The sequence below is a fragment of the Elephas maximus genome, chromosome 1 (assembly GCF_024166365.1).
Source record: "Elephas maximus indicus isolate mEleMax1 chromosome 1, mEleMax1 primary haplotype, whole genome shotgun sequence".
Taxonomy (NCBI): domain Eukaryota; kingdom Metazoa; phylum Chordata; class Mammalia; order Proboscidea; family Elephantidae; genus Elephas; species Elephas maximus.
In genome coordinates, this window is record NC_064819.1 from 118,342,684 (window position 1) to 118,356,777 (window position 14,094).

At 40.5% G+C, this 14,094-nt stretch overlaps 3 protein-coding genes across 5 annotated transcripts in view; all 3 read right to left on the reverse strand.

Moving 5' to 3' along the window:
* Window positions 1–14,094, reverse strand: part of LOC126082021 (glutathione S-transferase A1) — a 231,545-nt gene that overhangs the window by 209,884 nt on the left and 7,567 nt on the right. The gene's annotated exons all lie outside the window — the stretch shown is intronic.
* LOC126081957 (glutathione S-transferase A2) overlaps window positions 1–14,094 on the reverse strand; it is a 130,586-nt gene that overhangs the window by 108,925 nt on the left and 7,567 nt on the right. The window contains exon 1 of one of the 2 annotated variants that reach the window (XM_049894216.1): window positions 13,261–13,282. The exons of the other annotated variant lie outside the window; for it this stretch is intronic. The gene's annotated coding sequence lies outside the window, so the exon portion shown is untranslated. Of the gene's footprint in view, window positions 1–13,260; window positions 13,283–14,094 lie in introns of those variants that run through there. 2 annotated transcript variants of the gene reach the window in all.
* LOC126081971 (glutathione S-transferase A1-like) overlaps window positions 1–14,094 on the reverse strand; it is a 28,094-nt gene that overhangs the window by 6,433 nt on the left and 7,567 nt on the right. The window contains exons 1-3 of one of the 2 annotated variants that reach the window (XM_049894236.1): window positions 13,261–13,333; window positions 5,259–5,374; window positions 644–695 (exon numbers count right to left, since the gene is read on the reverse strand). The exons of the other annotated variant lie outside the window; for it this stretch is intronic. Coding sequence (XP_049750193.1) covers window positions 644–695; window positions 5,259–5,345 — 139 coding nt within the window. The 5' untranslated portion in view covers window positions 5,346–5,374; window positions 13,261–13,333. Of the gene's footprint in view, window positions 1–643; window positions 696–5,258; window positions 5,375–13,260; window positions 13,334–14,094 lie in introns of those variants that run through there. 2 annotated transcript variants of the gene reach the window in all.

Genomic DNA, 14,094 nt, shown 5'->3' on the forward strand with positions numbered 1-14,094 from the left:
AGTAATTCTCATGGTGTTCATGACATTCTGAGAGGGATTTCTATGTAGAGGCCCCTTTCTGTGCTCCTCAAATCACACCCTGGGAGTGGTATGTGCAGGGCAGGTCTTGTTTTCCTAACCGCACAGATGCTGTTCCTTGCTCAGTTATCTCCCTCGCCACCCTCTCACCTGGCCTCCCAAATGCTTCTACATGGTCTCATTTAACTGAGTCTGCAGTATTGCTAGGATGTCACTTCACCACGACTGATAAAATAACTGAAGTCATTGCCACTCCTCTGTCTATTTATTCCTTTCACTCTAATGCAAGTTTTTATGTGTCTTTTGCTGGAGGGCAGTGTGGGATCCTGAACTGTTTGCAGTTCATTCACAGTACACAAAAGCATGAGAAAGCAACCAGAGGGAATCACAGGGCACTGGACATGGTTTCTGTAGCAGACTCCCAGCGTTGTAGCCCTTCTTAGCCCTGAGAGAGTTGTCAGACCTGCTCAGGGAGCCCCCCTCCTTACATTTTAACCACTCTTCTCCTTCTCTACCACCCTCAGCTACCACCACACAGACACATAAGGCATTGCCTGGTGTCTCCCCCTCGACTTAGGACTTCTAGTAGATATCATCTCAGTGGCATTTAGAAACTTGGTCTTACCATTTACTAACTTTTTCAAGTCTTCTGGAGATTCTATAAATTTCTCTTCAAACTGGAAGGCAGAAACAGTAAAAAAAAAAAAAAAAAAAATCCTATTACTTCATTCAATACCATTATAGAGCTTTCAAACTTGAAAGGCTAGTACATAATATGGAGAAGGTAAGATTTCTGAGTTTGGCAGGAGGAGTCTGGTCTTGGCCATTTGGAATACTTAGATAAAACTCATCAAGGAAGGGGCATGGGTCACAGCCAGTGGCTGCTTATTCCTTAAGGTCCCCTTCACCTCCATCCTATCCCCAGAAATTAGGTAAAGATTTGGAGGAAAATGTCATTGGAGGGAGGAGACTTGGGAGATTGCTGTAATTCTGGAGTTTTAACATCTTGGGAGAAGCCTGTTTCTCCACGTCAGATCAGGTTAGGACATTGTGTGCCCCCCAGCATAGGGTATGCCATTGAGCTAGGGACCATTTCAGATTCTGCCACCAATTGGCCTTTGCCATAATTTATATCATCCTATTCCACAGGAGTGGTGCAATGATTAAAGCACTCGGCTGCTAACCAGAAGGTTGGCTATTTGAACCCACCAGCCGCTACCCAGGAGAAAGACAAGGTAGTCTGCTTCTATAAAGATTTACAGCCTTGGAAGCCCTATGGGGCAGTTCTGCCATGTCCTGTAGTCAGAATCACTCGACAGCATCAGGTTTGCTTTGGTTTGGTATTCCCCAGGAGCTTCGTCCATGGCAAAATGGGTCCTGGTTGTTGCACAGCTCCTGTTCTTGCAACTCAGTATCTCCTCTTCTTGAAAATTTGGGACACTCTAAGGCAGAATTGCCAATCTAAGGAGAAAAACTAGAGTCCCTGGGCTAGTTCCAGCCCCTCTCCGCCAAATAACTTTGGTTTCTGATTTGACTTCCAGGGTTCGTATCTGAGCTTTTTCACTTTGTGACCTTCAGTGCATTACTGAACCTCTGTGTGCCTCAGTGTTCTTACCTGAGTGTGATTATGGGTGTCATTATGGTACTTATGCTATAGGTTTAATGACTTAGGCATGCAAAGCACTTAGAACCGTATCAAGTGCACATTAAGTGCTTAGTAAATGTAAGTTGTCATTAGGGTTTCAACGGGTGGCTGCTGTTTCATCCTACAGATTCACATCCTTTTTTTTTTAATTTTAAGCAATTCACACTGGTGAATGTGTAAGTTGTTCTTGGCCTGTTTCCACTAAGGTAAACACAGGTGTACATTAGACCTTCTAACACATGTTCCATTGGTTGCATGGCAGCCAAGTAGTTGGGCTCTTTCAGGCGGGTCAGAGCTCTGAGTGGTTATACCCCTTTAATACAAATACAAAAATTATTACTTAATGATGTACTTTTTTTTAACAGGTAGAATCTATTAAACCAAAAGTCCAAGGACAGAGTTATTAAGAATGTGGATTTAATGTCAGTCTGATTTGTTCCAGTCTTGGTTCTGTGACATAATAGCTCTGTGAGTTGGAATGCAGTCACTTAGTATCTCTAAACCTTAGTTTCCTCATTGATAAAATGGGGTTGACCATTCCTTACATGAAATATTGTAATTTTTTAAACTATGTGGCGCAAGACATGGCCCAGAGTAAAACAAGTAGTGGTTTTGTACCATCAATTCCGACTCACAGCAAACCCAAGTGACAGAGTAGGATTACCCCACAGGATTTTCTTGGCTATAATCTTTACAGAAGCAGGTCACCACTTCTTTTTCCCGTGGAACCACTGAATGGGTCTGAACCACCAACCTTTCAGTCAGCAAGGTTCATGGTTGTGAAAAGGTTGGAAATTGTGGGATTTGTAATTTCTCAGTGAAATAGCATTTATCGTGGATCTAGACAATCCCACAGGGCCAGATTATAACAGATGGTGTGTGCAAACAATTTATAAGGTGTCCAGTTCAAGGCAAACATATAAGATGGCGAGTGGTCATCATGGGAGGGTAGTGAGGTGGGGATGGGGTGGTGAGGGTGATGTTGCTTATGAGGCAGGTGGAGGAGATGAGTTATGATGATCACCAGTTGGGCACAGAGAACCCTGGAGCCCTGAGCAGGGTCTCTGAACAGCCCTCTCCCCACCACCCCTCTTCAGTCAAGCTGGGTAGACAAGAGGAAGCCTGGATGCTCTCAGCTTTGCCCCTACTCCATTCTTCTGTGAGGAACGCATCTTGCCTGGGGGCTCTGAACACAGACATTTTCTGAACCACAGGGCTGAGGTCTGGACTTTGCTAAAACAGGTTATTCATTTATAGAGAGAGGACAACCTGGGATCACAATATTTAGATTTTTGGTTTGCTTTTTTCTTCATAACACTGAGAAAGGAGTAGACTAAAGTCTAGTACAGTCATGAGTGGAGTAAGTCATGAAGTCATCAATAAAGTATAATCCCGAGGCTTAGATAAACACGTTCCTATGAGGCTGGAGGGAGGGGACTAGCAATTCGCTTCCCAGGACACCAGCTCATAGAAACCCCCCTTTCCTTGTGCCACCTGAGGGGCAAGATCTTCTGAGTTCGTCTATGACTCGCTCCCCAACTCCCCAGGAAAACAAAGGTTCCCTCCCTCAGTTGCTGGGTCCCCTTGATCTGGACTGAGAAAGTGTTTTTCTCAGTAACTCCTCTAGAGGGCAGCACCCAGCAGGGTCACACAGAAACCTAGCAGTATTTCCTATTCAAATCCTGGGAAGTCTGGCATTTTAACACTGTAAAAAGCCCAGGTGTCCTCCCAGATGTTCTCACTCCTTATTTTAATTCTCTATTTACTTGTCTGCATTCTTACTATATGTCAGCCGTCTGAGGGGAGGGACCATGTCTGTCTGGTTCATCAGTGTATCCCGAGGACTTAGCACAGATCCTGGCACTCAATATGTGCTTGCCAAGATAATTGCTGAATGAATGCACTGGATCTTTAACAGGCACTGTGTTACAATCCACTCACTCTCTCCACCTCCCCCACATTCGTAGCGTGTATTTTAAGTTTAATTACACTCATTTTCTTACGTTATGTATTTTTTGTTATGGAGGCTTTTAGCATAAATAAAAATAGAAAGAGTATAATGATCTCCTCCTTGTGCCCATAACCCAGCTTCAATAATTATCAACTCAAGTCAGTCATTTCATCTGTTGCTCTCTCCATATGGTAATAACTTGGCGCAAATCTTTCATTCTTAAATACTTCAATATGTGTCTCTAAAACATAAAAAAAAAAATTTAAATAACCAGAAAACATTGTCACAGCTAAAAAATTAACAATAGTTCTTTAGTATCATCCGTGTTCATGTTTCTAATTGTTGCATAAATGTCATAAACTATTTTTTCCAATTTGTTTAAATCCAAATAAGGACCACCAATTGGAATTAGCTGATGATTAAGTTTCTTTTCTTTCTGTGCTCTGTGATGGGCAGAAATTATTAAAAATTATTTAGTCAAATCTGTCTCTTTCTTAATAACTGGTGATTTCATGTTTAAAAATCAATTATATTAAGGAATAATTTACATAAAAGACTCATTTTGAGTGAACCGGTCACACAAATGTAACCGATTTCACAAATGTAAACACCCATTTAACTCTATCACGACAATCTGAGGTATAGAACGTTCCTGTCACCCTGATAAGTTCTCTCATGCATCTTTGTAGTCAACCCTTCGTGCCCACTCTCAGGCAACCACAAATAGGCTTTCCATCATTCTGTGTTTCCCTTTTGTAGAATTTATAAATGGAGTTTTAAAGTGGAATAATATGCTGTATGCTCTTTTGTGTCTGGCCTCTTTCAGTCAACCTAATTTTGAGACCCATCCATTAGTGCATGTATCAGCAGCTCATTCAGCAATGTACTCTTTACATTGCTGAGCAATATTTCATTATAGGATTTTCTATCAGGTACTCTGCAAATAGAGATAGTTTTATTTCTTCCTCTCCAATATGAATGCCTTTTATTTCTTTTTCTTGCCTAATTGCTATGGCTAGAACCTCTAGTACAATTTGAATAGAAGTGGTGAGAGAGGACATCCTTGTCTTGTTCTTGATCTCAGAAAGAAAAAGCCTATCTTTTACCACTAAGGATTATGATGTCCCCCGCCTCCATAGCTGTCAAATAGATTCCAACTCATAGCGACCCTATAGGACAAAGTTAAACTACCTGATAGAGTTTCCAAGGAGTGCCTCATGGATTCGAACTGCTGACCTCTTAGTTAGCAGCCATAGCATTTAACCACTACACCACCAGGGTTTCCAAGTATGATGATAGCCAGAGGGAAATGGAGAGGGGCTGTCGTAGATGACCTTTAATAGGTTGAAGTTCCTTTCTATTCCAAGTTTACTGACAGCTCTTATTGTGAAAAGGTGTTGGATTTGGTCAAATGATTTTCCTGCATCTACTGAGATGATCATTTGCCTTTTGTCCCTTATACAATTAATATAGCGTATACATTGATTGCTTTTCCAATGTTAAATGGACTTTGTGTGTGATTTTTTTTTTTTTTTATTTAAGGCAAAACTCATCTAATATGGAAGTCTCTTGGCTTATGTGAGAAAAACACTTTGATACAGACAATTTTAGATATGACTTACCATGACCTAACTCAGAACCTACCTCAACTCCAGCTGCAGCCAAGAGCCACCGGATAGATTCCATTCTGCCTCGTCCATTGAAGTAATGAAGCATGGGCTTCCCCGCCATGATAGGAGAACTCTTGAATTTCTCTAAACCTGAGTGAATGAATGAATGAGAACACAGAAGCAGAAATGTACTTTATGATGTACTTTTGAATTTTTTTTGAATAGGACCAATGATATAGAAGGGTGGAGTATCTGGTTTCTCTGTAGTAGGTTGGAGGGGTTCCATGAAGGTTTTCCTTGGCCTCAAATCTCTAATACATTATACTTTAATTCTCATAGCTGCCTCATGAACCAGTTATTATTACCCTATTGTTCAGATAATGAAAATGAGGTTCGGAGAGGTTAAATGGCAGGTCTACAGCCACACACCAGTTCTCAATGGACATGGAAATTCACACCCAGGACTTAAGAGGGTAGACCTGGATCCTACACAAGGGAAGGCCCTGGGAGTCTTTAAGGTGGCCTTGAAACCAGAGGTCATCACTGAGCAGGAGGAGAAGGAGGGAGCAAAGTCACTCTCTAGCTCTTCGGCTGTTACGTTTCATTCGAGCAAAAGTAGAAATTAGGACTTAAACTTGCTCGACTGTAGCTCAAAAGATCCAAATTCTTTCTACGCACAAGGTGGACATTAATTCATTGCTTCTTTCGGAATTCTATATTCTACCTCCACCGAGTGTGTTGTATTTAATTTTACTATTTAGAAAAAGGGGTGTTGTTACTGCATTAACATTATAGTGTTTGGAAAGGAACTAACATTTACTCAATGTCTGCCACACACTGGTCATGCTCACAAATTTATTTAATCTTACAAAAGTCACCCAAGATGGATTTGGTAATTATTCTCATTTTACATTTTATGTGCAGGTTTTTGTGTAGATACAAGTTGGGGATACTGAGGTTTCTAGAGAGTAAGTAACTTGCCCAAAGTAAGTGGTTGGCTGGGATTCAAATCCACTTCTATTCAAAACCAGTCTAAAAAGCTTTACTTTCTGTACCTGCGGTTTTCAAAATACACATGGCAATGCTTTAATGGATTATGAAATTATTAATTTTTTAAAAAATTAACAGACATTATTTTTTAGAGCACTTTTAGGTTTACAGAAAAGTTGAGTGGAAAGTACCTAGAGCTCCCCCCTTTTCCCTGCCCACAGGTTCCCCAATTAACATCTTGCACTAGTGTTGTATGTTTGTTATAATTAATGAAGCAATATTGATATATTTTATTAACTAAGTCCATAGTTTACATTTAGGTTTATTCATTATGTTACACAATCCTGTGGGTTTTAATAAATTGTTACTGTCATATGTTCACCATGGTAGTATCATACAGAAGTTCCACTGCCCTAAAAATGCCCTATGTGTTGCCTATTAATCCCTTCCTCTCTTCCGCTATCCGGCTGGCAACCACTGAGCTTTTCACAGTCTCCATAGTTTTTCCTTTTCCAGAACGTCATATGGTTGGAATCATACAAAACGTAACTTTTTTGCACAGACTTCTTTGACTTGTTGTTGTTGTGTGCCCTCAAGTCAGCAGTGTGAATTTAAGGTTCTTCCATGTCTTTTCATGGCTGGATAGCTCATTTCTTTTTATCACTGAATAAACACTCCATTGTATCAATGCTCCACAGTTTGTTTATCCATTCAATTACTGAAGAACATCTTGGTTGCTTCCAATTTTCAGCAATTATGAATAAAGCTGCTATACATATTTGTATGCAGGTTTTTGTGTAGACGTAAGTTTTCAACTCATTTGGGTAAATACCTAGAAGCACAATTGTGGAATCATATAGTAAGCCTATGTTTAACTTGGTAAGAAACTGCCAGATTGTCTTCCAAAGTGACTGTACCATTCTGCATTCCCACCCACAGTGAATGAGTTCCTGTTGTTCCATGTCCTCTCCAGCATTTGGTGTTGTCAGTGTTTTGGATTCTAGATGGGTGGTGATATCTGATTGTTGTTGTGTTTTGTAATTTATTTGGGTGTTCTTGTTGAGAATATACGCCAATTCTACAATTTCTACATGTACAAGTCAGTGACATTGGAAATCTATTAATTTTAAAAATTGAAATAAGGAGAATAGAAAATAACAGCATGCATTATATATAGAATAGGTAAGTATTGAATCATGAGATTTCAGATTCAGTTATATATATGGTGTATACATGAATATATGGGGTGTGCATGCTTATTTGGTCATTATAAATGGTAAGAGATACATTGATTGGGTCCAGTCAAGGAAGTTTGAAAGCCCTTGCTTTATCCCGGGTTGCTTGGAAGGTGCGAGCATGACGGGGAACCAGAGAAGGCAACTCAATGACTTCAGCAGAGGATTTAACGAGTTCGACCACGGGTGTGAATAGAAACACACAGGATTAATAAAAAGCAGGAGTCCCAGGGCCAGGATTTAGGAGGACCAGTTATATTCTTCTCTCCAAACCGCAAGCTCTGTTTAGAAAACATTAAGATTATTCTTTGAAAGTTTTGCTGTTGTGGAATTTTGGAGAAAACACATTTGTCTTTACCCAGTGGATGTATCTTTGAAAAAGTATGTGTAATGTGAATTTTAGACATCAAAATGTTTCAAATATCCATAATTTAAAACGTGGAGCTCAATATTCTTACCTTTTAGGAAATAAAGAATCTTTTGAGAATATACTTAATTCATCTGCCTTGCCATTGGGGATTTTGTGTATTATACTTTCTTATCAAGGGAGATACAGATACTATGATTCAGCAGAATTTAAAAGGAGATTAAAACTTTACTAACTTGTTAAGAGTATTTGATTGCTATGGACTAGGGTTCACAGAGCTAAATGATACACATCCTCACATTAATCTCACTTAAGCGATAGGGATCATGTTACAAAGGGAAATGGGTATTTATCTTACATAATATATCATTTTGTGATAACACGCTCTCTCTTATAAGCCAAGTTCATGTTCAGAACGTAAAGCTTCCAAAGGCCTGATCAAGATTGGGGCATCATAATACCTTGCCTCAATCACAGAAACTGAGAACTAGAGAGATTGAGTGATTTGCTGGAGGTCACAGATACGTGTTTCTTATTCCTACTCAATATCTAGTGAGTATTTCTACCCTCTACAACCACCCTGTGAAATAGTTTCTAACATCCCATTTTAAAGTTGAGGAAACTGAATTTTAGAGAGATAAACACCTCGCCCACGTTCACATTTCATGAGTGTCTAGTCAAGTCTGGTCAAGTTGAAATCAATCTTCTGACCGCAAGACCAGGGAGTTTTTGCTCACCATCTCTATGTTTCTCTGAGAACCTTGTGTATTTTCCCAGTCAGAGTCCACTAGCCAGTTAAAGGGTAGAGAGGCAGGGAGAGAGAGGAACTTCTAATTCATGAGCTTCTGTCTGATAGCAGTTTTTAGGTGCTTGATTGGAAGAGAAAATCAATAATAGCCAGCCTTGCCTTACCTTGACATCCTAAAGACTATTAATAAATTCAGTACTAGCCAAAAATAAAAACCCAAACCCAGTGCCATTGAATTGATTCCAACTCATGGTGACCCCATGTGTTGCAGAGTAGAACTGAGCTCCACAGGGTTTTCCTGGCTGTAATCTTTATGGAACGGAAGAGCCTGGGTAGACCAAGTGGTTTGCTAATGCAAAGGCTGGCGGTTTGAACCCACCCAGTGGCTCTGTGGAAGTAAGGTCTGGCAAACTGCTTCTGTAAAGATTACAGCCAAAAGAAAATCTATGGAGCAGTTCTACTCTGTAACGCATGGGGTTGCCATGAGTTGGGGGCGGACTTGACAGCAGCTAACAACAACAACAAGTCTTTATGGAAGCAGATCACCAGGCCTTTCTTTCAAGGTGCCATTGGGTGGGTTCGAACCACCCACCTTTAGGTTAGTTGTTGAGCACAAACCTTTTGTACCTCCCAGAGACCTAAATTAAGTACTTGCATAACTATATTTTAACTTAATAAGAAAGTGGGCTACAGATTTACTGAACCCTTTGTGACTAGAGGACTCCCTGAGACTATCGTTCTGAGACATACTTCACACCTTAAACTGAAATTATCCCTTGAGGTCACCTGTTAGCTAAATAACAGATTGGATCATAAAATAAAGACTATCACCCATGAGTAATGAGTTTCTTTACAAAAAAGCAATCAACAATGGGAGACAAAACAGTAAAAAATTACTCTAAAGATGAGAAGGTAAAGGGACAGGAAAGCTAGAGTACTGGAAATGGTGCAACCAGAATGAAATGAATGAGAATGATGACACATTGTGAAAATGTAACCAAGATCACTGAGTAATTTGTTTAAATAAGAACCTAATTTGCTGTGTGAACTCTCACCTTAAACACAATAAAATATTTAAAAAAAAAAAAGAAAGTGGGCTTGTTTTCAAAAGAATAAATCTTGTGATCAATCCACTAACAAATTAAAGGAGCTATGTCTCTGGAATGGTCCTAATTGCAGTGTTTCTCAGCACAGAGAAGGGAGACCCAGAGCAAACAGTGCAGGCTCAGATCTCAACTCTTTCCTTTAGGAGGAGTTTAAGTTCAAAAAAAAAAAATTTTTTTTTTTTTTTTTAAGTTCATGCAGGTTGTTCAACTTCTGAGGCTCAGTTTCCTCTTCTAAAAATGGTAAACCTACTTCTGAGGGCTATTGAGACACGTAAATGGAATAATGTGCGTACAATGCATAAGAGGCACTCAGCAAATGGGAATTTCCTCCTGTCCCCAGTTCCTGGGAGGTGGGTCAGTCCCAGAGTAGCAGAAGTGTCCTCTTGTTTTCAGATCTATCCACTCTGCATTCACAGAGCACTGTAGCACATAAGATATAGATAGATAGGTAGGTAGGTAGTAGCTCAATAGATCTGTAGGTTGGCAGATAGATAGATAGACTTGGCACCTGCTCCATGCACCCAGCGTGCCTTCTTCCCAGGCCAGGCCCTGGCTGCCACTTGCCCTGTTCCAGGCACTCTGGAAGCACTCCTGTTCACAGGCTTCCAGCCATGTGACTGAGCCCACTACTCCTCTCTCCACTGATTCAAGTACACGGCTCAAGGTCTCAAAAATAAAAACTAAATGTAATCCGTTGCCGTCGAGTCGATTCCAACTCATAGTGACCCTATAGGGCAGAGTAGAACTGCTGTGTAGGTTTTCCGAGGAGCACCTGGTGGATTCCAACTGCCACCCTTTTGGTTAGCAGGCATAGCCCTTAACGAGGGTTTCCCCAGTTCTCAAGGAGGCTAATTTTCAACACTTGATGAAAACCATCACTTCTCTCCAACATCTGCTTTCTTACCTGGGAATGCAGACATTTTACTGATCTTTCCCTGGCACTTGTTTCTGGTTTACAGGCAAATGTATTTCCTTCTTTTAAAAAGTTTCATTCAAACTTCCTCAGCTCACGCTGAGTAGTTTTCGTGCATCAGCAATGATGATGGCTTGTGCGATCAGACATGAATCTGATTTAGTCTCTGCCCTAAAGGGGCTTGAATCAAGTCAGAAAAACAGGCTTGGAGACAACTAACAGCAGAATGGGTCCAGCAGTGGCATCACTTTAACTGGGTCCTTGGGATTCTAAGCCAAGAATCATGATTCTCTTAACAGAGCAAGTCAGAACCCAGTGGAGAAGGCTGCCGGGCTAAGAAAAGTATGGGTCCTGCCCCTTTGGCCCAGGTCAGATCCGACCTTCCAGGGCAGCATCAGGACCTCCAGGCTCAGTGACTTTTCCACCCCTTTGATGTTTGCCCTTCTACCCTTCAAATTAGAATTACACAGGACAGCCCCCCTTAACAAAGAATTACCCAGCCCAAAATGTCAATACTGCCAAGGTTGCGAAACCCTGCTCTAGTCCAGCCTCCAGGTTTGCAGTGAGTTGAATGAACCCCGGAAACAGAATGAGTTTTGCCAGCTAGCTAATTCGTAGCAAAGGCTGAATTAGAATCTAGCTCTTCTGACCTTCAGGCTAATTTATTCCTAGCATAGTGTTAAAAACATCAAGACTTTGACAATGAAAGAGATAAATTATTTATTAAGAGTAAGTATGAGAGAGAAAGAGAGACATTTGCCACCAGGCAGTCAGCTCCAGAGAAAATGCTTTGAGGTTTTTTGCTTACATGCCATTTACGATCTCATGATACAAGAAAGAATATACAACTGTTTTTTGAAGATTATACAGTATTGCAGAAGAACAGGTCACATGGAACATACAAAACTTTAGAGATACAACCAAAAAACCAGACCCGCTGCCATCGAGCAGATTCTGACTCATAGCTACCCTATAGGACAGAGTAGAACTCCAAGGAGCAGCTGGTGGATTTGAACTGCAGACCTTTTAGTTAGCAGCTAAGCTCTTAATCACCACACCATAGGCCTTGGGAAAAAGAAAATTTTAGGCTAAACATCTATCATCTGTTACTTCAAGTGAGTGAAGTCCTTGGGAAACAAGGAGGGGGGCATTCCTGAGGAATTAATAAGGTTGGTTTGCAGAGGTATACTTAAAAAGACACCCAGAGGTCTTGGAGCATTGTCCAGGCTTCTGGGGAGTTGCTTTATTTTAGCAATAAGTTAAAAAAAAAAAATTGCCGTGGAGTCGATTTGATTTATAGCGACTCTGTAGTTCAGAGTAGAACTGCCCCACAAGGTTTCCAAGGAGTGGCTGGTGGATTCAAACTGCAGACCTTTTGGTTAGCAGCTGAACTCTTAACCATGTGCCACCAGGGCTCCATTTTTTTTTTTCTCAAATAGTACATCTTAATTGTGAATTTTCATACCGTACACAGTATTACATAGTTGTTTATGTACACATCTGTGTCTCTGTTAAATTGTGAGCTCTCAGAGGGCAGAGAGGTGCCATGCTATTTTTTAGCACAGTGCATTGCACATAGCAGGTATTATGTAATAGCTTGATAAAATCAAATAGTCCTCCTAGGTATATTCAGAGTCAGATATTTTTCTACAGTTTCCTCCTTTGAGCTTACTTTATGAGAATGAATACCATAAAAAAATTAAATAATAACATGGAACTGGGGTGCTAAGTCAACAAACCCTGAAGTTCATACCCAATCTTCTACTATTAAAACAAAGCAGTGGGACTGTGCCACTGAGTAAACATAAAAGGACTAAGCAAGAGAAATTTGAAAAGAGCAGGGCAGCTCAGGGAAAGGATTAGGAAATACAGGCTGAACTGGAAATATGACAATTCAAGTGAAGGGCATTATTGCTCATTTTTTTCAAGTTGCAAATCCAGGGTCTCACATACAAAAGTTCTATATATTTAGATTCGCTTGCAATTTCCACACAGTTCTTCACCAGAAACCGTGCCTACCTTTTGGAGCATAACAACCTTAAGAAAATATTGCAAAGTCAATGGTGTCAAGACCCAGCATCAAATCACAGAGCATCTCTTCTAAAGGAAAGAGCTAATATGTGTGGATTCTACCACCGAGGTGTAAATTCGGACTGTGTTTGGTGGCATTGGTAGATCCTTTCTCAACAAATGTGGAGGTGTGAGAGGCAACTGAGGCATGGAGTCAGCGGGATTTCTGTCCCTCTCACTGGTCAGGTGGGGACCCTAGTCTGCCATCCTGCCAAAGTTAAATTCATGACAGTTGTGTGCTGACTCTTGTCAACATCCAGTCAATTCTATTGCAAAAGTCACTTTAGCATAAACTCCTACACTCCCCTCTGGCACCGGACACATTCTCACATCTTCTAAAAGGTTGCCATTCTTTTTTCTCTCATGTCATTAATTCTTCTCAGACCATTGCATTCTTGTGCCCTAGTTTTCTAAATTCTCCATTTTTGCATTTCTGTAAGGATCTATCAGCAACTGAATAAAAAACTCTCAGACTCTTAAACACACCAGGAAGTCCCAGTGGGACTGTAAAAGAAGACCTTTCCTTGTTCTAAGGACACATTTTGAAGTCTTTTTCTAGCCATCTAGATATGAGGCAACGTATAAGATTTATAAGATCAGCACTAACCTTATTAAATCTGGCTTCCACTTGACTCAGCAACTCAGTGCCAATACAGCTTCTGTGTGTAAGCTGTTTTTATACTTGAGTAACTCCTTCCCTCCTGAATGTGTAGAGTTCACTTAGCCACTCCCTTGTCTTTTCTGCAGCCACCAGATTCCATTCCAGATTAGGAAAATGACAAGTCATCCTCTAATCACAAAACGACTGGTTAAATGTTTCACTTCAAGGTTAGCAGTAAGAAGTTTAAAGAATTTCAGATTTACTTGACTCTCTCTGCAAGTCAGTGAGGACTGGCTTTTTGGTGAAACTTAGTGTGGGGGCTTTCATGAATGGGATGCAAGTATGCAAACTGCTACTAAGATCGGGAGATGATGTGAAGAAAAGGCAACGGGATGGCATCCTGCAGTCTTTTTTAACATCAGATTGCCAGATAATATACAAGATACCTTGCGAATGTAAAGTTTTGATAAATAATCAAAATTTTCTATTATTAAGTATATCCCAGGTACCGTATAGGATATACTTATCCTTAAAAACAATTATTCATTGTTCATCTGAAATCTACATTTAACTGGGCGTCCTGTATTTTACCTGCTAAATCTGGCAACTCTATTGGCATAACTTCTCCTCTCTGCCTCCTCACCCTCTGAGCCTTTGCACATATTATTTGTTCTCTTGGAACAGTCTACCTTCACCTACCCCTGTACTTACCCTGTGATGACTTTTATGACATTATTTTGACACTATGTGTTTAAATCTGCTTCTCCTATAGACTGTGAATGCCTGAAGTCAGGACCTTTGTCTAGTTTGCAGTCAAGTCCCCATAGTCTAGCACAGCAC